General features: G+C 39.3%; 2 protein-coding genes, 1 long non-coding RNA gene and 1 pseudogene across 3 annotated transcripts; 2 read left to right on the top strand and 2 right to left on the bottom strand.

Moving 5' to 3' along the window:
- Positions 1-1,867: 1,867 nt before the first annotated feature.
- LOC127363418 (claudin-4) lies at positions 1,868-7,961 on the bottom strand. The gene is made up of 2 exons (XM_051399799.1): positions 7,474-7,961; positions 1,868-3,673 (listed from the first exon to the last, which is right to left on the bottom strand). Exons 1-2 carry the CDS (start codon positions 7,959-7,961, stop codon positions 3,022-3,024), a joined length of 1,140 nt encoding a protein of 379 aa, XP_051255759.1. The 3' UTR covers positions 1,868-3,021.
- On the top strand, positions 3,720-9,896 carry LOC127363422 (uncharacterized). The gene is made up of 3 exons (XR_007884823.1): positions 3,720-3,985; positions 4,145-4,347; positions 7,300-9,896. It is a non-coding gene; the product is annotated as an uncharacterized LOC127363422 (long non-coding RNA).
- Positions 9,897-15,689: 5,793 nt separating this feature from the next.
- On the top strand, positions 15,690-19,171 carry LOC127363419 (claudin-4-like; annotated as a pseudogene).
- Positions 19,172-20,154: 983 nt separating this feature from the next.
- On the bottom strand, positions 20,155-21,421 carry LOC127363416 (claudin-like protein ZF-A89). Its single transcript, XM_051399797.1, has one exon. It carries the CDS (start codon positions 21,143-21,145, stop codon positions 20,513-20,515), a length of 633 nt encoding a protein of 210 aa, XP_051255757.1. The 5' UTR covers positions 21,146-21,421; the 3' UTR covers positions 20,155-20,512.
- Positions 21,422-22,485: the final 1,064 nt, after the last annotated feature.

Below are 22,485 nucleotides of genomic sequence, written 5' to 3'. Positions count from 1 at the left end.
CATGGATGATGTGTCTCGATCAGTATACATTTAAAAATGAGCACAGTGCTTTCACAGAGTCCCACTCACAGCGGAGGCTGGGGGAGGTGGGCCGCTCTTCTCTGATTGGAGGGTGTTATTCTTCTTTTTATAAATGCCATAAAGAAATCAAAAATGTACTATATAATATATATATAATGTACTATAACAACTACAGTATTAAATCCAACATACAAATTAATACAGCACTAATAATAATGCAAAATTAGCATATATAATAGTAAAAGACTGACAGTGTTTACTTTTGATACTTTAAGTAATTTTGCTGATAATGCATATTATTTTTTTGCATGTAAGATTTAAATTAATGAATCATAAATAAATATTGTAAAGGATTAACATTCACAATTAAAGCATCGTTTGTTGTGTCTCTGTTGGGTAAGGTACAACATGTACTCAGAATACAGATGACACTGTGCTAATCAATATCATCCTAGTTAATGCAGAGTCAGGAAATGTCAGACAGTCCACATGATGGTTTTCAACCACTGAGTCACAACATTTTACAGCCTTATCTGCAGAAAATGGAACCAAAGGTACTTTATCAGCATTGAAACACCCTTGCTACACTTGCTGCTTGCTGAAACAGTTCTCTGCCACCAGGTATTATCAATCAGTCACACACACACACACACACACACAGACACAGACACAGACACACACAGACACACACGCACACCCGCACAAACATCTTGCCATATCCCTGTAATCTCAGAGGACCATGACCGAGGTGGGTCAGCGAATGGAATTTGACCAGTTCTACAGAAAAATGTCAGCAACAAATATGCTAAAGTGTGACAATAATTTTTTTTACAGTATACCCTAACTGTGCACATACATACAGTTCAATAGGCTGCTGTCCTTTTTTCTCTTGTGTCCAAATGGTCAAACCCAAAGCTTTCACAAACCAAAGGGTGACAGTGGCTACAGTATATATATAATGATGATATAATATATAATATATGACATAATATTTAATTATTATTAATACGATGGACCTGCATTCAACTGTAGTCCACAGTTGTTCACAAACAATAATACAAAAATTCAAACAAAGAAACATGCAATTAAAATTAAAGAAAAAATTAAAGATAGGGACAAAACAAGGACGAAATGGGGCATCAACCTTCAGAAAAAACTCTGTAAAGTCTTGTCAAGCAGTTTTCCTAAACTGCAGGACACATACAGGATGTATAGGCTTCTTAATAAAAATAGACCTACTGACAGACAGCATGACCTACAGCATGAATGCAGCATGAATATAAATATCTAGTTCAATACAGACAAGACTGCCTGACGAGAGGAACTGTATCTGTATATATATGTAACACTAAAACACCTGATACCGAACTTTATTAAACATTAAACACATTTTCTTTTCTTTTATTCCTCCCTTTTGTTCAGTTCTTCCTGAAAAGTAACTAGTACAAAAGTAATGACTGTATGTGTACCTGCTGTCTCTTTCCTTTGTCCATATTATAGCCAACAGGCAAATGTGTTTTCATTTTGGTATGTGGCAGGCCAAACAAAGCCTACTGTACCAGCCACACCTAAACATTATTTAGCTTTGGCTAATCTGATAGATGAATTTAACTCAGCTGTACCGTTGGGTAAACAAAGAAACCCAATTCCCAAAGCCCAACCCAACTTTCAGCTTTTTAAACTATTTGATTTGGACTCATCCTTGTTTGCTTTGGTAGCAAAGGCTTTGTGATGTCCCTCCTAGATTATCTAAGTGTTCTTAGAAGGGAAAAAAAACAACCCATATTTTTTTTAATATGGCTTTTATTGAAATCTTCAACATATTTGGAATTCAAGCAGTACTATAAAACATTTAACAAAGCATTTTATTTTATAAATCAGCGTTGTCTTTTAATGACATTTGAACAACACAAAAGAAACACATTGTGTTAAACTTTGGAGACAAAATCCTATTTAAAAGAGATGGAAATATTTCTACTCACAAAACACATCCTGCTGGAGACAAACATCCTACAACGGTTGTAGTCGTTTTGTTCCCTCAGGGTGTCTCACACACACACATACACACACATCTGTGTCTCTGTCTTTTGGCTCTTTGCTTGACATACAGAGGACCGTACAGCTGTTACTTCTGATATATACAAAAATGTTTGAAACTAAGACACACAGTTAAAATACATTACACATGTTGATTACAGGAATATAAAATAAAGTCACACATATGGACACAAAGTCAGACTTTGTATATCAACTGAAACAGTCTCTTCCGTGTCCTGAAACAGTAAAACTAAGGAAGGAGATAATGTTGTTACCTAGGGCCATATCATGGATCCATCTTCGGTTTCAGTCTCAGCAGAAACTCTCCTAAGCAAATATTACATGCAAAACACACACACACACACACACACACACACACACACACACACACACACACACACACACACACCAAACTCTCTCTCTCTCTTTCACACACACACACACACACACACACACACACACACACACACACACACACACTGAACAATCACACAACCAAATCCATGTAAAATGAGAGCTGGCTCTTCCTTGTCATTGTCAGTGAAATGACACACAGCGTTTTAACTGAAAGTTTCAGTGAAACGCAACACCAGCCAGCCAACAGCTAATTATAGAGCACGACACACACAAGAAGCAGGTGTTTTCAAATTCACATAATGGAAGTTTTAGTATAAATACAACAAAGGGAATCAGACATTTTAAAAAGTTATAAACCTTTACGTTCATATACTGAACATGAAAGCCTCTTTAACCAGACACACTTGCTGGATCATGGCAGAGCAAAAGCGTTAGACTGATGCAAATGAACATCTTCGGCAAAGCAAAGCTGAATGATCAATATTTATACACTCATCTTCATCTCGGAGTCTTTTCACGGGGTTCATCCTGTGGTTTCAAATAGCAAAAAACAACATAGACACACAAAAAACACTCATGTGCAACAAATATTTTCATTTTATCCAATCAAACATAGTCTTTCCTGTCGTACCCTCCACCGGCACTGGTACTCCGTGGGGCGGAGTAGGCCATCCTAGGTGGCTTGTACTTCTCCTCTTTTGGCGGGCAGCTGCTGCACAGCATCGCCCCACCAATCAGGAGCAAGGCGGCCGCTCCCCAACCGATGTAGAGCGATGCGCCCAGCTCCCTCCTTTGCGCATTGGTAAGGAGTGGGTTGTAGAAATCACGGATGACGACGCTGGCAGTCCAGGAGACGGGGATGAGGACCAGAAGGCCGGCAATGAGGAAGAAGATCCCAGAGATGATCATCACTTTGGCCTTGGATGGCTCGTCTTCGATGCAGTTGGTACACTTGGCGCCAACGATGGAGATCATGACCCCCAGGACCCCCAGTATGATGGCGATGATCATCATTGCTCTGGAGGCCTGCAGCTCTTGCGGCAAAGCCAGCAATGAGTCGTAGACCTTACATTGCATTTGGCCTGTGCTCTGGGTGACACAGTTCATCCACAAACCCTCCCAGATGGTCTGAGCTGTGATGATGTTGGCTCCGATAAAGGCCGTCACCCTCCACATTGGCAGGGCACATGTCACTATCGCAATGATAAATCCGATGACTCCCAGGGCAATGCCCACAATCTCCATGCCCATCGACATGCTGGCTCTTTGTCTGGTGACAGAACAAAACTTAAAACAGTGAGTCCACGGATTTTCCAACAAACAAAACCAGTTCAGATTGCAGTAAAGAGTCTTCTCCTGTGTTGTTCAGGTGTCCTCCTAGAAGCACCTGTGGTGTGTGATGTAGCTATGAGATGCTGCCACGGAAATATGAGATCCTTTATACCTCAGGGGAGTGAGGAGGAGTCCCCTGGTAATGATGTCAGCAGGAGGTTGTCTTCATGAAACAAAAAACACCACCTGTTCACATACACGGTGGAGGAGGGGAGCTGGAAGCAGGGCGGGTGAGGAGGTATGTGATGGAGGGAGGGTGGGTCCGTCTGTGTGTGTGTGTGTGTGTGTGTGTGTGTGTGTGTGTGCGTGGTTGTGGGGGTTGGTCACTGGAAAGATGGTTGGCTTGTGACTTTCAAGACCAACACTTTAAATAACCGCTTCACCTGTTTTCTCCTAGGAATTGTAGCCTGATGTGGGAGATTCACACAGCGACAAGGAAATCCAAGCTGTGGTTTAAAGTGGAGCAAATAAGGAAATTAAATGAGGTCTGACCAAATACATCACTTATTCTCTTAGAGGAATGTTCAGTTCCTTAAACACAAGGCAGCAGTGGAGAACAGAGAGGTAGCTGCAGCCTCTGGCTACCTAGAAAAGCTTGTTGTGAGTAAGCATAGAAACACACACAAACACACACACTAGTGCAAACACACACACTCAGGATATAAGTAGAATGTACCATTGATAATATTGGTCTTTTGTTACTTCCTGGTTCCAGTCACGTGAGTTTCTTAAACAATCAGGATTCAGTGTTAGGAAAACAAACCCAAAGCTCGACTGAAAACCGGAATAACTGCACCCAGAGTAAATATGAGCAGAGAGAAAAGGCCGATTCTAAACACCTTTAGCATACAGACAGCGTGATCATCTCAGTATCGGTTAAACTCTGTACTCTGACTAAACAATTCCCACAGACACACATGTGGTTGAGTATATTGTATAAAAGAAGGTTAATGGAGTAAATTACTGTTGTTGGCAGTAGTATTTCCTTGTTGAGGATTAGTATAACGAGCCCAGGAATTATCATTTTTACATTCAGATAATTAGGATTCTTTTTTTCTTTTGTTCAGGAAAAATGTTAAAATAAAATAACACATTTGTAAATGGGTTGAATTTAGAAAGTTTAGAAATTTTAAAAGTTTTCGTAATGCTTTATATGACAAGTGCATATTTTTAAAATAATTCTGTTAAAATAAGTCTGTTCAACAACAGACTGATCCAATGTTTTTTTTATACGATATGAAAGATGAAAGATATGAAAACAACAACACACATAAACAAACCTGAGGGTGGGAGGCTCCGTTTGTCATTCCACTGGGAGCCTCTCCATCAGTCAGTTTCTTGTGTTTATGTAACAACATCAGTTTATTCATTACTACTGAGATAACAGCCATAACCTGTGGGCTACCTGTATCAGTACACATGTGTTGACCAGCCGCTTGTGTTACCAAAACAAGTGCAGAAGCATTAACAAAGATGTTATAAATGTCATTATATTTCCATATTAATCCATGTAACTTATTATCAAAGTGGAGGAATGCAATAGGGTCACCAGTCACCAGTCACCAGTAGTGGAAAGTAAGTACATATACTCAAGTACTTAAGTACAATTTTGAGGTATTTGTGTTTTCTGCTACTTCATACTACGTTATATTTATTTGATAACTTAAGTTACTTTGTAGATTTAGATTAATAATATAATATATAATAAACAAATAAATTATGACATATAATTATAGGTTAAGAAGGCTTTATTGATCCTGATGGGAAGTTCACAACACACCTTGCAGTATATAAAGTAATTAAAACCAACCCCACTGTTCCCAGTTCCAGCAATAATTATAATCCAATAACATAATTATTCTGAAATGAGCCATGCTGCATAATAAATACTTTTACCTTTAGTATAGTATGTTTTGATGCTTATACCTTTGTATATATACTTCAGTAAAATGTAAAATGCAAGACTTTTAGTTGTAACTACAATGTGGTATTGCTACTTTACAAAAAAAACATCCTCTGCCACTAGGTGTTTCTATTTGATGGGGTTGCTTATGTTCACAGAGGAGTAAAAATCTTAAGTTGAAAAAAGATTTCCTGGATGTTGAAAGAGTTTTGTTCAGTGTTGTTCAGAGGGGGAGAAATAGGTCATGTGTAGTAATGTTCCTAGTGCCGAATTAACAGGCTGCTCAGCTGTCCCTGAGCACATCACGTGCTGAAACACAGAGGGAAAATTTGACTATTCAAAACAGGAAAAAGTTGGTATCAGTGGTTTAGAGGCTGAGTCGGATACCAGACAGAAGGGACTTTCCTTCCCATCACATCCAATTTCTGTTCAACAGATTCACATGCAACTCTGACGTACGAGTGGTCACTAATTCTGTTGTTGCAAAATTATATCAAAATGAAAAAACCAAAGATGGTTTTAACAAATGAAGATGAAACTCTTCCAGTTTTTGAACAATGTCTTAAACTTATTGGTCTTCTTATGATTTGATGTTAATTTGTGTTCACTTGAATTTCTACTCTTATGTCTCTAAGTATTAAAACATTTGATGATCATCTTTTTTGATCATTGTTAAGTCTAACCAGGATGAATTAGAACCACATAATGTTTCACAGTGAAAATCTTTATTTCTTATTATTAGTTATTGAAATCATGTTAGTAGATCTAAAAACAAAACAGTTGCATTCATAAAATCATCCTAATACATTTTATTCTCTCATTATTGGCAAATGTTAATACAACAAAAGACATGTTACATAAAAGAGTAAACCTTTGTAGAAAATGTCAAAACAAAGCCACATTATGTGCAGTGATAGAGATGAAACAACTAAAATCACTCATATATAACTCTATATATACTATATAAACTATATATATTTCTCTCACTCTTTTTAATATACCACTCCGCCATCTTGACCTTGCTTTGGAGCCCATTTTGCTCGGCCGCACAGTGTTTCACATCTGTGACTCTGTGTCTGTATTTTATAATAACAGCAAGAAAATTATTATTGCCCGAGAAAAGAAGCCATTTGGAACTCAGTTCAGTCGAAACAGTCACAACAGTGTCCCTATTTGCTTTACATTAATTGACAGTATGATACCTGTTATGTACACAATGATCAGCACAAATACATTGACAATGTAAATGTTATAACAAATAATAAATACATATGGGATAAAGTCGCATTATTGAACTAATTGCATCGATCAAATTTCTGAACTTCTCTTACAATATTTGATCTCTTCTTAAATTTGATGTCACCCTTCGCTCACTTTAGACAAAATTGTAAACAGGACCATCAAAAATCTGTACAGAGCTTTCAAATCTATGATATCAAAAAACCTGCCTGCATATTTACATACATTTATGGTCCTAAATATCCAGAAAAACACCTGGTTTGGGAAGTGTACAATTGGTACCAGTTAAACCAATTTAATTAGGATTTAGCTACCTTTCTGTACACTTTTCCTGAAAATTTACAAATAAGCAGGATACATGTGAATATAAAGTATTCTTTCTGATCCTTCTGCTCTTCCCTCACACGTAGTCCCTCCTGTTGTAGGAGCTTTGAGCAATTGACCTCGGTGCAGCGGAATATGCTATACGACTCTGGGGGTGCACGCTGTACCTTGTTGGTTTCTCTTCCTGTGGCGGACAACTGCAGCAGAGGATGCACCCCCCAATGAGCAGGAAGGCCGCGGCAGCCCAGCCCAGATACAGCGCCGCCCCGATCTCCATCTTCTGACCAGAGGGAATGAGTGGACTGTAAAACTCAATGACGATGGTGTGTGCTGACCAGGAAACAGGCACCAGCTGGGCCAGAGCTGCGGCGATGAATGCCCCGCCTGAGGAAGCCATCACCCTGGCTTTAACCCCGTCATCATCGATGCAGTTGGTGCACTTTGCTCCCACCATAGAGATGAGGAGAGCCACCACCCCCACAATGATGGACACGATGGTGAGTGCCCTGGCGGCCTGCAGGTCCTGAGGTAAAGCCAGCATGGAGTCGTAGACCTTACACTGCATCTGGCCCGTGCTCTGGAACACGCAGCTCATCCACAGGCCTTCCCAGTACACCTGAGCTGTGACAATGTTGGCGCCAATGAATGCGGAGACCCTCCACATCGGCAAGGCGCAGCTGATAATACTCAGCACCCAGCCGAGCGCTGATAGAGTGACACCGGTCAGTTCAAGTCCAAAAGACACCATTGTGCAGCAAGACAAGCGTCCCCTCTTTGGATCGAAAGTTTTTATTTGTCCTTCCTCGCCTCTTGGTCCTTTTTCCCCTTTATTGTCTTTTCTTTATTGTCCTTGCTTCCCTTGCCCCCGTTTATTTTCCAGCAAATATTCTGAAGGCCTTCCTGATTTTTGAGCTCCTCTTTGTCAGCTCTTCCCTCCGCCAGGTAAGCCTCCTCCTCAAACTGTAGCTACTGCACCGGCTGCTGAATCCAGGAGTATCGACTGATTGACAGTGTGCTTCCTCCACAAACTCTCTGCTGCGCGTACGTGCCAGCATAAATGTTGCCTTCCTTCTGTTTCTCGTAAGGAGTCGATGACCCTTATCTGTGTATCTTTTTATTGTCGTGGTCAGGCCCTCCTAAGATATGACATCATCGGCTAAACCAAGCCAATCAGGTGAGTCCTGGGCAATGGCCTCGTTTAGCACCTGGGTGTGTGGGTGTTCGTTTGTGTGCTTTTTCAAATGAAGAGTATTTTTATGGTTTAACCTTTTGCCCATGGTAGCTCTGGGTGTGTTTGTTTTATTGCTGTCGAAAGGTAATGAGTGGCCAAGGCAGAACTTGTTATGTGGTTGATAGGTGACCACAAGAGACTGTAACGGATATACAAACATGTATTCTTGATGTGTATGTGTTTAAGTGTGTGCATGTATCCAGTGTGTGTGTTTGAGTGGAATTGTGTTTGAGAGAGACAAAGGAATAAAAAAGGGGAAATTTAGCACATATTAAAACGTAGCAGGCTTTTTCTGTCTCTTTTCTTTCCTTATTTTCAAAAAAGGTTTTGTTGTGATGTGTCATGTTTTTATAGCTTTGACTGAAACATGATGTTAAAGTTGTTTTTACAGCAGAAACTTGTACCATCCCCACTAGGTTACACAGTCTATGGGTAATCATACAATAAAATTCCAGTTAATGGCAAACTAGAAATGCTAAGAATATATTTTATAGATGTGTATTGGTCTTTGGCCCTCTGTGAACTAACTGCAATGTTTTTGTAGCTCAGAACATTTTAGTTTCTGTTCTGTTTGGGGCACAAACTACAGTATACATGAACAGTGTGATAAATACAATACCACGAAAAGACCAAGACCAACAACGTGTTAGTTGTCCCTTCTCTGTTTGTAGCGCACAGCTCTAACCCTTTTGGTACATACTGAAGACGTAAATATTTATAAAAAGGGGTCACAGATATATAGTTAATTTCCCAAAACAGTTGGGCAACGTAGTTTTCAGTTTACATTACTCAAACTGGAATAAGAATAGGAAAAACTATATTTGTTGGGGACTATTTCTAGCTGCGGATTAATTCACAGTTAGTACACTAATGGTTATTTATAGCAGCACAACTGTGTATTTAATCGATTTTGGACAACAAAGGAGGTCTTTGCTGAAGGATGATCTATATCAGGCTTTGGATAAACAGATAAAATTGGTTGTTGATCAATTGTTAAAAAAGAATATGCCCAGACTTTCCTTTTAAACATCTTAACATGAGATAACAGAAATGTGTTTTGTTTCACGGTTGGCATATTGGAGTTTTATCTGCCTGAGCATGAGTGAGCAAAATATTTTCCACCAGGCAGACTACGCGACTGCTGTTCCATCCTGTGTCTAATGGCTGATGACATGGATTCTGGTTTCTCCCTTAAACCAGGTCTGAATGACTCTGTGGGTTCATGTGATGTATGCCTGCACAGATTTATACAGTGCCACTATCAGACTCTGACACACTTTTATCTTGTATATGTGTACACATTATCACACTTCAATATTAGTCACACACATGCTGCTAAAGAATTGGCTCACCCCTGTAACCACAATAAGATAAAGCCTGATAAAAAGCAATTAACTGATATTATCTTGGTATTTAGGAAGGAAATAAACAATCTAACAACAATTCAAATAATATCTGATTGTTAGTACAATCAAATTATTTGTTTGCATGCTTAAACAAGAAATACTTAATGGTAGAGTTGCCGCTCAACAGCATTACTGCACCGTGTTCTCCAGTTGTGTGTTGTGCAGTGACAAAGATACAGCTCTGATATCTTCTTATAGAACTGTTGTAGTGCGTTTACGTTGTAACGTTTTTTTTTATTTGCATACAGCAAAAGTAGGATTCATTTGGAGTCATGTTTTTTCACCACCTGACTTGTCCAGTGTTCACTCTTCTTTTATCTCTTTTTTGGTTTCCACCAACCACTGCTAAACAGCTTTTTGCTGAAAACAGCTGTCTGCTGCTGTTGGCAATTGAACTAGGAAAACTTGCTGTAAAACCAAAGCTAACAGCTAAAAAGGGGGAAAGGCTTAGTAGATCTGCAAGTGACCCCTTTAATATTATGTTAATATAAAAAATACTAGGATTTTCATCACCATCAAATCAATCAACACTCATAATAACAACAGGAATGTCACGACTATTATTAATAAGAAAAAAACTTTAAATAAGTAGTGCCATATTGTGTAATATTCATTAAAGGGTCATAAAATTATATTGAAATGCAGACTGCAATGACTCTATCTTCTGTTTTTTAATTTAACAAAATGACACTTGAACATTAGCCAGTACTTCAACACTGTGAAACCGTAACTGGAGGCAGTGATCTACTATAAAAACATCTACTAGCCTAATCACACTGAGTGGTCATTTTATTTAAAGGGGAATTTGGCAACTATTTCAACTTAATAAACCCGTTTAGAAATCCTTTGGATGGTTAAATGGTCTGTTCCGGTCTTAATGGTGACTTTCTCTGCTCCCCCTAGCGTCCCCAGGTGGAAAACCAACCTTGCAACTTTGGGACTACCGTCCCATTAAGTTGGAAATAGGAAGTATCGTAAGAAGCAAGAACGAGCGAGAAAAACGAACTGCTTTACGGCAATTCCACATAAACGCAATGTTCTATGATACTGTGTATAATGTATTACCCACCTCGGTAGACATTGCTCAACACAAAAAAGTTGCCCGGCAACAAATGCACATCAGCAGCGGTAGAAAGGGGGAGGAGGGTGCCGCAAGTGAGTTTTTTTTATGTCAGTTTTGTAAAATATACGTCCGAGAGCTGTAGGGGGAGCTCATTGAGAAAACATGCGACGACAAAAGTGACAAAATCGAAAACCAGCGAAGTTCCCCTTTAATTTAGCCTACATGTTAGTTTGATTTGTCATTTTGGCCTAAACATTTAGTAGTGATGTGATCTTCGTGCTAACATAATTTTCACTTCACATGGTCATTTTCAGCTATATGGTGATGTGTTGTCATATCACTTGAAGCAAAATGCTTAATTAAGAATAGCTATTTCTGTAAGTCGATATACAACAACCTGTGTTGATCTCGTCTATGGTTGTCGCTGTTTTATGCTCACAGTAAGACAACTCTCCCATTCCACAAAGTGGTTCGTTTATGTTTTTCAAAGCATAAACCAAGTAAGACCAATATAAAACCAGTCAGAACTGCTGAAAGAAACTGGAATTGTGAACCTGGATTAGCTGCTGACCATGAAGTTAATTTCCATGTTACTAAAACAGCTCTTCCTTATAACTACTGCAGTAATTCCAGCTTTTTTTCCACAGAAGTAGAGTTGTGCAGTTAGGGGAGTTTCACTGGATGACTCTATCTCTCACAAGGGTTGATAAGTGAGTTTCAGTTGGTAGAGGGATTATTAATTTCTCTGTTGTTTCCTTGTGCATACAAGCTTGATGTCCGCTAGTCTTCCTTAGGTCCAACACAGAAATTACACAATTATATACATTGTGTACATTACATACAAAAACAAAAACAAACAAGCAAAATCAATCGTCAGACCATCAAATACTAGAAACAAAAACAATTCCAAAACAGTGTTAGCTCTTCAAATGATCAAATCCCACTGGGCGTGTAGACTTGGTATTTCAGCATACTGTATGCATAACAGGTTTATCTATTTGGTTAACTGCCAAGAGAAATTCAGATACGTGCACGGGACTGCAACCACTGCCAGCACACTGATCACAGTGACCTAAATAAAAGGAGGGAAGTTATAAAAATATACTTCCAGAGTGGAAGTACTGTCCTGCTGGAAGAACTGTAAAAGTCTGAAGTAAAAGTGCAGCACACGTCGGCATGTAAGGATACTATATCATGACCTATCAACTTATAACATATTATAACTTGACATGTTTTCTTTCAGTGTTTCAAATTTAAACTGGATCTGGTCCAGTAAATCACTTAGTCCAAAACACTGGTGGGGGACAAATTATGTTTAAAGCTTTCAAAGCACTTTATAAACATATTCTGAAAGTCATACCATGATTCAAGCAGTGATTTAAAGAAAACTTGACTAGCTGAGCTCAAGTTTCCTCATAAACTAACTCATCTATAAGATTTGGTGAAAATGGGTGAAAAGCCACCACTAAGTAAGAACAAGAATTAAAAGACATAAGATGTAGGCAGTGATATCTCATTAATGATTAATTTGCTTCTGTTGTACTTTCTGAAAATCTAAACACAACCCCACCCTAACCTTACCACTAACCCAGCTGCCTCCTGCTGTGTGATGTGATTCAAATGTAACAAGCTACACTTTGTTCAGAAGTGCATGTAGAGATTTTTATTAACAGGGCATCCCATTGATGAGACCATTCATCATTAATCATTTCCACAACTTCAAAAGACTCACCCGGAGCCATCACAAAACGGCAGCACTACCAAGATTGAATGCTACAGTGTCACATGACAGGGGACAAAGGACATCACTTTAACTTTAGCAATTACGGGCTAGTTTTGCAACTTCATCTATAGCATTATTATTATGATTATTATTAATATTATGATTATTACTAATATTATTATTATTGTTATTTTAGTATTCTAGTTAACTTAGCATTGTCAGTACATGTTTGTGCAGAGTTCATATACTTTCCTGCATTTATACTTAAACTGAAACTTATTCAAAACACTTAAACATGCGTACAAGTAACAGTGAAATTCCTGATATAAGAAATACCGTGATACAAAATTTTACTCATAAGTCTAAGAGATAAGTCTAAGATTCTGTATAGTTATAGTTACTTTCGCACTTGAAAGACCGTTGATTTTTGTTTTTTTCCAAACTTCACGTTTTGAAATGTTTTTATTTTAACATACGTTTTGGAAGTACACAAAGCTATAAAGGTTTTTCATGTTGACAAAAGAAATGTTTGCCAGAGGGGTGTGAGTGCACATCGGTCACAGTTGACAGTAATGAAACTTGTACATAACTACCATAGAAACTGAAACACATCTACTATCAACTGTCTGTCAAGATAATGGCAGTACAATGTAATAGAAACTGTTGGCCTGAGAAGGACCTAAAAAAAAATATATATACATATATATATATTTAAATATATTTACTGCACCAAATTATTTTCTTTTGGAAAAATCACACTCTGTATTTATTTTTGAAATATATCTTAACCAATTACCAGCCTTCATTTAAAACCGCCCATTTCTAAGGAAGACAGGGACAGTTTTTATAGGGTCACTGGTCAGTTGTGATGCTGCTCTATAAGCTGACTCACAGTTACTAAGTAATAGGTCGTTTGTAAGAGGCAGGGAGTTTTGGATTTAATGGCTGTTTAGAGATTTATGGCACATTCAAAACTGCAGTTAAAAGCTCTTTGAACACTGGGTGATGCCACACTTTCCCAACCACCCAGAAATCCTTTTTTCTGTTTGTGCTTAAATGCTCCAGAGTCAAACAAAACCCAAGTTGTGTGCTTTATTGCTTCATTATGGGAATATAAAAATGTTCATGTTTATACAAACTGCAGGGAACTTCAGATAAAGATTCAGATATAAGATATAATATATATTGCATCTGCTTCCTCTGAGTCAGAGTTGAACCCACAAGTGACCCTTCCAAGAAATATAGGACAGATTATGGCACAAGTGTGTACTCCACCCACACACATACACGCACGCAAAATGGCAGAAAGCAGAAGCTGCTGCCTCCCTTTGGGCAGAGCAGAGAACAGCAGACAGAGAGGCAAACTTCAGAGAGTTCAACATTTTTCTTTTATGTCAGGGTTACAACATTTAGAGGGTACAAAATCCAGACCTGTCAAATACGGCGTATATAATAGCACTAGCACTAACACTGACCCCTCTTTGTTGCCCTTCCCCTCTCTGCCCACATCAATTTCACACAAATATCAAGCACAAGCTCTTTTCCTGTGATCTTCTATCAACAAAAAACCTATGTTCTCACTTACAATCAGCCTTCAGTCTGATTCACAGAACACACACAGTCTGAACATACCAGCCTTTATTTCACATGGTCTCTTCATATTTCACTTAGTTATTTTTCTCCCAATGAATGTTTGTTGAGAAATGTAATGTTACTTCCTAAAGTAACAAAATGACTAAAGACACATTTTTACCACTGCATGCATAACATTTAATTATCCAACCTTTGTGAAATCACGTTGGTGTGTGAATGACCTGCAAGCTTCAGAGAACAAAGTCACATGCCTTGCACGCTGTGTCTCCTTTTTAAAACATTTTATTTACAAGTATATGACAAGGTGTGAGTGAGGTTTTTCACCCTCTGTGTACACACCAGTCAATAACAGTACTGAGGGTTGCAGAAGATCTACTATAAGCACGTCAATGATTTTCACACACACAAAAAGAAAGGATACCTTTTTAAAACTGTTAATATTATGGACATATGATATGTCAAAGAACTTTCTACATACACAAACTTAAAGGGTCAGTCCTTGCTCCTGAGCAGAGCAGTCGAATAAGACAAACTGAGTGTGTCCCTGAACTTTGTGGGCTTGCTCAGCCGTGCTCTACCTTGATCAGATAACCATGAAATCTGTGATGAACCGACGTCACCTAGTCACGTAAAGTAAAAAAAGGGCAACGCTTTTTGCCTCATTATTTGACAGTTTGACTTTGTTTAATATCAACATCCAACACTGTAACATTATCTGTATGACAGAAACTAAGGAAATGCCAGACTATGTTTTCATCAACTTGAAGAGGAAATGTTTCACCAAATGTGTATGCAAAGTTACTTAAGGCTTGTTGATGATCTTGATTAAATTGAAAATGTCAAACGTAACCTTAATTGAACAATTCATTTAACATTGAACTGAAACTACAATCTGTCCTTAACTCTAACCAAAGTGTGTAAACTGATACACAGGTGAAAAGCTTGTCTTTGAATGTCTTCAGCAGAGATAATTATTAATTCAGGGAGGAAATCTATTTTGACACCTATACGTCATCCATAGTTTGTGAAGGTGTAATAGAGCAAAATCCCTGAGCACAAGACCATATTTGGTCAGTCTGAAGTTTTGTCAGAGGTATTGTCATTCAGAGATTGAGTCATCCCTCACTCAGGGCATCACTCCACCCTCCTCCTGCTTCAGGTGAAACTATGGGGGAGGGGAAATAAAGAGGGGAGATGAACAAAAAAAAACTTGTGTTACTATCAATTTTTCTTTAGATGCTTATAATCTGTTAAAATTGAGCATTTTACCATGTATGTGGTGTTACATGAAAAGCAGTTTCACACGTTTTCTTTTGCTTAATGGATGGTTGGGGGAGGGTAAACAGGTTTTGGGTTTGTGGAGTTTGGGGGTGGACCTGAAGAGCAGGGACTAATGACGGTGAGCTGTTTTTCACCATGGCCCCTCCCCTTTCAGAGAGAAAATCATATGTACCTGCTCTCCTCTCAATCCTCTCCCATTCACCTGTCTAACAGAGGACTTGCCCTCCATCACAGAAGGACACAAACAACCCACAAGCTCACGTCACTCCAAGGGAGGAATTACAGCATACAGAGAGACCTTTCAAGTCTGCAATTTAAAAGAGGAAGAAGTTTCATTTGAAGAACAAATCTGCTGTCCACGATGGTGTCTGCCGGGTTTCAAATGCTTGGTGCAGCTCTGGGGATCGTGGGCTGGATTGGTGCCATTGTTGTGTGCGCTCTTCCCATGTGGAAGGTCACTGCTTTCATCGGCAGCAACATCGTCACCTCACAGACCTCCTGGGAAGGTATTTGGATGAGTTGCGTGGTCCAGAGCACAGGCCAGATGCAGTGTAAGGTCTACGACTCCATGCTGGCCCTCAGCTCTGACCTCCAGGCAGCCCGGGCCCTGACCATCGTCTCCATCGTGGTGGGCGTAATGGCTATCCTGCTCTCTGTAGCCGGGGGGAAATGCACAAACTGTGTGGAGGACCCGTCATCCAAGATCAAGGTGGGCATTGCATCTGGAGTTATGTTCATTGTTGCTGGGGTCCTCTGCCTCATCCCTGTCTGCTGGACCGCCAACACCATCATCCAAGACTTCTACAACCCACTGTTGGTCAGCGCCCAGAAGAGAGAGCTCGGTGCTGCACTCTACATCGGCTGGGGGGCAGCCGCTTTGATGCTGATTGGAGGGGGGATTCTCTGCTGCAACTGTCCCCCTAAAGATGAAGGCTCCTACACTGCAAACTACAAAGCTGCCAGATCTGAGGCCTCAGCACCAGCGTCCGGAAAAGACTATGTTTGAAACAGATCTACAGATCAGTAAATACCTTCCACAAGGCAGTGTTTGCTGGGACAGATGAACTACTGGGTGCTACTGGGTTGTGAGAGCTGATATTTTAGGATGTTACTGGAGTTTTAGAAAGAAAAAAGGAACCACAGCCAAAGATGAAATTCAATTTTATATGTTAACACAGTTATTTTAATGTGTATGGTTGTTAATATGAATATTAGGAATCTGTAAGTCTTTTCTATGTGGTATAAATAATCTCTATCTTATTTTGAATTTGTTGTGTATGGGTTGTTGTTATGAACCATGTGTTTGAGATTTGTGGTGTGCCAACTACAAAAACAACTGTAAATAAATATTTTGTTTACAAATCTGAGTTCACTTGTGCTTGCTTTTTATTTTCATATTCATTCACACAACAGCTGTGTTCAACAATATTCATTCTGTTTTAAAATGTGACAAAACAATCAAATAAATCAAATTCTTGGATTTACTTTTCTGTTTACAGTTTTGAATATTTTCTCCACAAATGTACACATTTAGTGATTCAAATATATCTATTCACCACTGCATAACAATCAAATCTAGGATCCGAGGGAAAAAAAACAACCCTCAAAGCATTTGAGAAGCATCTATTATCTTGATTTTCTTGTAGATCAGGTTTAGGTGTGGCAGAAAAAGAGGCATGGTGACTTGAAACTGGTCTTTGTTCAAACTGTCAGCCCACAGAAAAAAGTATTTGTACTTTATATGGACTCACAAGAGTAAATAATTAAATAAGGAAATATTCATATCCCTTTGATTTTACCTTTTACTATGATTAAGGTCCTTTAATCAAACATGCAAACCATACTTTAATACAATACTGTGCATCTGAGTTAATTCACTGCTTTTTGTCTTAACAAATGAATATGCTGACCCAAACTCTGAAGTTTGTGTTTGCTCAAGGTTTGACCTGTGTGAGTGGGTCTGTATGTTTTTGTGTGTGTATGAGAACAGGTGGGATCGGGAGCCATTGTTCCCAGTCTTGAAACCTTGCTTGAGGTAACAAAGCTTGTATGTGTGGAAATAATGAACAGAGAGAGAGAAAAAGGATTGTGGGTATTAGGTCTCAGCTTTCCCCCTTTTGTCTGGGAGCACAGAAACTCCACCCTGAAAGTTGGAACCACAATGAGAGGCAGTTTCTTCTCATAGTGGGACCTCAGAGGGCCAGAGCACAGCAAACACTTCCTCAAGCAGGTGTGGGAGGAATATGTTGTGTTTTTATGCATTCAGAGTCTAATAATCTTCAAGACCTGAACATTTCTGTAAGAGCGACCTTTTCTTTCTTCTGGTAGAAGTTGAGTCCTGGCTGCAGACGTGTAACAATGGCTTCTCAGGGTCTTCAGATCATGGGTGTGCTGCTGGCCTTCATCGGCTGGCTGGGCACCATCATCACCTGCGCTCTGCCCATGTGGAGAGTTACCGCTTTCGTCGGGCGAACATTGTCACTGCACAGGTGATCTGGGAGGGCCTGTGGATGAACTGCGTGGTCCAGAGCACAGGCCAGATGCAGTGTAAGGTGTACGACTCCATGCTGGCTCTACCTCAAGACCTGCAGGCCGCCAGGGCCATGGTGGTCATCTCTGTGATCGTCGGGGTGTTCGGCGTCCTCATGGCCGTGGTTGGTGGAAAGTGCACTAACTGCATGGAGGACGAAGTGGCCAAAGCCAAAGCCTGCATCGCGTCCGGCGTGATCTTCATAATAGCCGCTATGCTCATCATGATCCCAGTATCGTGGTCAGCTCATGCAGTGATCAGGGACTTTTATAACCCCCTGTTGTCCGCGGCTCAGAGAAGGGAGCTTGGGGCTGCACTTTATATCGGCTGGGGCTCTGCTGGGGTGCTGCTGCTGGGAGGAGGTCTGCTCTGCAACAACTGCCCCCCAAAAGACGGAAGACCCTACATACCGGCCAAGTTTGCTCCGGCAAGAACCGCATCTTCAAATGTGGATTATGTGTGAGTGTTTGGGCTGGAACTGCAGCATATGATGTCTCAAGATTTTCATTCAATTTTGTTAATGTTTCACCAAAAGGTTGCAGAAAAAATATCTGTTTCATGAGGTAATTAAAATTGTTGTTGCTCACAAAAGCAAGAAATCTGCGTTGCTTAAGATCTGTGTATTTGTTTGATTAGGGAAGAAAATCCTTCCTCAGAAATTGTGTTACTTTTTAAACTCAATAAACAATTTGGAGCATTAAAGTAACAAAAGACTGCACAGTGAAATATACTGTCTGCTTATGTCCCTATCAAAGGTTGACATATACAATGTAAGTTAGTTTTTTCTTTGATCTTGTTTTTCACAAATAAATATTTACCTTACTGTGAATCGAAAACCTGTAACATTCCTCTGAATCAATAACTTAAGGACTTGTTTCATTCATAAAGACTGAGAGTGGCGTAACACTGTACATCTTAATACAGACAGCCTTTATTAAATTACTGTATTCTCTAATGTTGTAAAGATGCTGCCCAAAATAAAGATGAATACAGATTTTTTTAAAACTCTTGACTCTTGACTGTGTGCACTTGAAATCAGTTGTGAAGTTCTGTTTTATTCTGCTGTATAATCACTGCTAAACTTCCAATTGTCTTTTAGATGTCAGAAATAAAGCTTCTTTGTCCATACTGTTCCCGACTTCTTCCTTTTTTCGTGTTCACTTTGCACCTGCACTGTAACAGAACTGAAACTGAAGTTCTCAATAACCTTGTGATAAGGCATTCAGGAATTCAGGGGAGTAGACTCCTGGGAATTTACTGTATCTGGTTGAGAAGTTTGCCATGCTGTAATCAAGTGCCCTTGTATAAAGATGGTAATTTACTGTTTCTGTCTTGAGTAAAATGGACGTTACTGCCAGAGACAACAGTGCCTTGTGTATGCTTGGATTCATGTTGCCAAGGAACTGTTTTATATCTCCAAAGAATGAATATTTACACTTTGCCCACTAAGAGCACATCTGCCAAGTCTTGTCAGGTTGATATATCCCAAACCTATTTAATGGGTTTCTTTGTCAATTGAAACCAGTCTGACAAGAAAAACAATACTTCACTGTAATGTTTCACTTTGTGTCTTTCCTTTTTGGCCACTGAGATCAGTCCAGTGGTGTAAGAATTATTCAGTTTTACTTATAGCAGTCACACTGTAAACGTTGACTACAAGTTTAAAGCATTAAAAATCATATTTATTTATGGTTAAAAGTACAGAAAAAGAAAAACTTTAAGTGCAGTTGTAGTGTAAAGTACTCATTATGCAGAATTGCCACTGTCAGTATACTGTAATACTGGATTATTAATTATGATGTATGAATGTGTAAGCAACATTTTACTGTTGTAACTGGTGGAGCTAAATTTATCAATTTTATATAGTTGAATCAAATCAGTTTTACTTATGTAGCCCAATATTACAAATCACAAATTCATAAACCAGCCAGCTGCATAAACTGATGTAAAGCCATGTAAAAACCAAAATTTTTATGTAACTAGTAACTATAATAATTTGCATAGAATAATAGTTCTGAAGAAAAGTACCTCAAAATTTTATTCAAACACAGTAATTATAGTAAGTAAATGTACTTTACATTCCCCCTGATCACGCATATTAAAAGAAACATTGCTGACAAAAAATACTGTTTATTGTCTGCATGAAAAACAAAATGAAAATGAAGATTTCACATGACAAATACATATTTTTATGAAGTGCTTCAGTCACAAAAAAATCAGGAGAGTCTGAGCCAGATTGAATTAATATCGACATTCTAATACAAAACAACGTAAAAAGAAATTAATCTGCAATCCTAACATGGCACATACCTTAAAGTCACTTGTATGTTTCAGAAACAATAGGCCCCAGTTTGTTAGTAAAAAAAAAAGTTAGTCACTATGCAAATCACAACTTGATAAGCAACCGGTTTGTACTTTGAATAAAATCAGGTGCTTTTTCAAAAGCTGGTGCCTCTCATGTAATGCAGCAACTCAGACAAATTCCTTCCCGGGTGTTGTGGATTTAGGCGCGGAGTACTTTGCTCCATTATAGCGGTCTCCTCCTGACGGGCACTGACAGCAGAGAAGAGCACCACCGATCAGCAGTAGTCCTGATGCTCCCCAGCCCATGTACAAACACGCACCCAGCTCCCTCCTCTGGGCGTCTGGAACCATGGGGTTGTAGAAGTCCTTGATGATAGTATTAGCAGGCAGAGACACGGTCACCAGACACAGAGCACCACTCAGGATGAAGAAAACCCCGGCGGAGATGGCCACTCTAGCTTTTGCTACCTTGTCCCCAATGCAGGTGGTGCATTTCCCTCCGACCACAGAGAGCAGCAGGCCGAAAAAAGAGAAAAGGATGGCGATGACCACCATGGCCCGAGCTGCCTGGAGGTCTGGAGGCAGGGCTAGCAGGGAATCGTAGACCTTGCACTGCATCTGGCCCGTGCTCTGCACCACACATGTCATCCACAGTCCTTCCCAGATGGTCTGAGCCACCACAATGTTGTTCCCAATAAAAGCAGACACCTTCCACAGCGGCAGCATACAAATCAGTATGTTTCCAATCCAACCAAGCACTGCCAGCCCGACGCCCAGAATCTGCAGCCCTAAAGATGCCATTGCTGTTTTCTGATTGCTGGTGCTCCTTCTATTTCTTGCTCCGTCTCAGTTCTTCACTGAGCTGCCAACTAAAAGCTCTCCCACTGTCGAGGAGGTTTATATGACCCGCAGATGCCCCCAAGAAGCCCCCTCCTCTGGGTGGGCTTTGGCTTCACTGTTCAGATAGAAACATCAATCTTGCTACTGAGTTCAGAGGAGTTTCTCTCCTACAAAGGCCCTCTGGTGCCCCAGCAGAGCGTTAAAGAAAGAGAAGAAGCTTAGACAGAAGGGTTCAGTGAAAAGCTTGCTACAGTAAACGTCTGATGTTATGAAGTTTTGAAAAGTTGAAACGTGTAAATCTAACTTTATGGTTATATATATATATATTGTAGAACATTAACTTTGTTTAAAATATGAAAGTTTTCTACATCAAAAGTCTCAAGTCTTTTGCAAACCATATAAAACATAAATTGTTTTTGTATAGTAGCCCAGAATTGACAAACTAAATAATCTAGATATGGCCTTTTGCGTTTTTGGGAGTTTTATGGCCACTGTAGTTTCTCCTACATTCTTGGAACAGGAAGGTGAGGTGAGAGGTTGTAATCTGCAACTACACAGCTAGAAGCCACTAAATCCTACACACTTGACCTTAAGGTATAATTATAATTGACACAATAACCATTAAACTACCAGATTAAAGTAACAACCACATGCTGCAATTGCAATAGAAGAATTAAAAAAGATATTTAAAAGTCAAAAAAGATTGTAATTAACTACTTTTGCACTTTTTTACACAGAAAGAAATCAACTAAAAAACTTCATGTATAAAACTTAAAATGTTATTTTCATTTAGTAGTACTAGAACTACTAACATCTATACAATCTATTCCTGTAAGGATTTTAAGTTGTAATATAAGCAAATATTTATTCTACCGGGAATATCCTTTCTCTTTTTTACCCTTATCTCTGTTTGGATACATCTTTCTTGTTCATTTTAAAATGTGTTTGGCTCATGCACAACAACTCAGCTGAGGCTCAGTGGCTAATCAGCACAGGTGAGATCACTTAGCTTGATAGCTGCACTTGTAACAGAACATGAAATAAGGTGGTAAGCAGACATGTTCATGGTCTTTATTGACACTTAAAAATGTAAAACGGGAAAAGTGTTGTGACATTTTGCAGGATGTTGCACCTTGGCAGTAAAAACAAACTTATTTCTCCCTGTGGTTGAGATGAAAATGAGCCAATGAGCTAGACACTACCGGACTAACTTAACGACCACAGGTGTTTTCAGTTTGAACAATTTTGACTGACCAATCAGAAGAAACCACAACCTACCATGTTGGCATAAAAGCTGCGGG

Source organism: Dicentrarchus labrax, unplaced genomic scaffold, assembly GCF_905237075.1.
Source record: "Dicentrarchus labrax unplaced genomic scaffold, dlabrax2021, whole genome shotgun sequence".
NCBI lineage: Eukaryota > Metazoa > Chordata > Actinopteri > Moronidae > Dicentrarchus > Dicentrarchus labrax.
The sequence above is the reverse complement of the archived record's forward strand: the minus strand, read 5'-3'. Positions and strand labels throughout refer to the sequence as shown.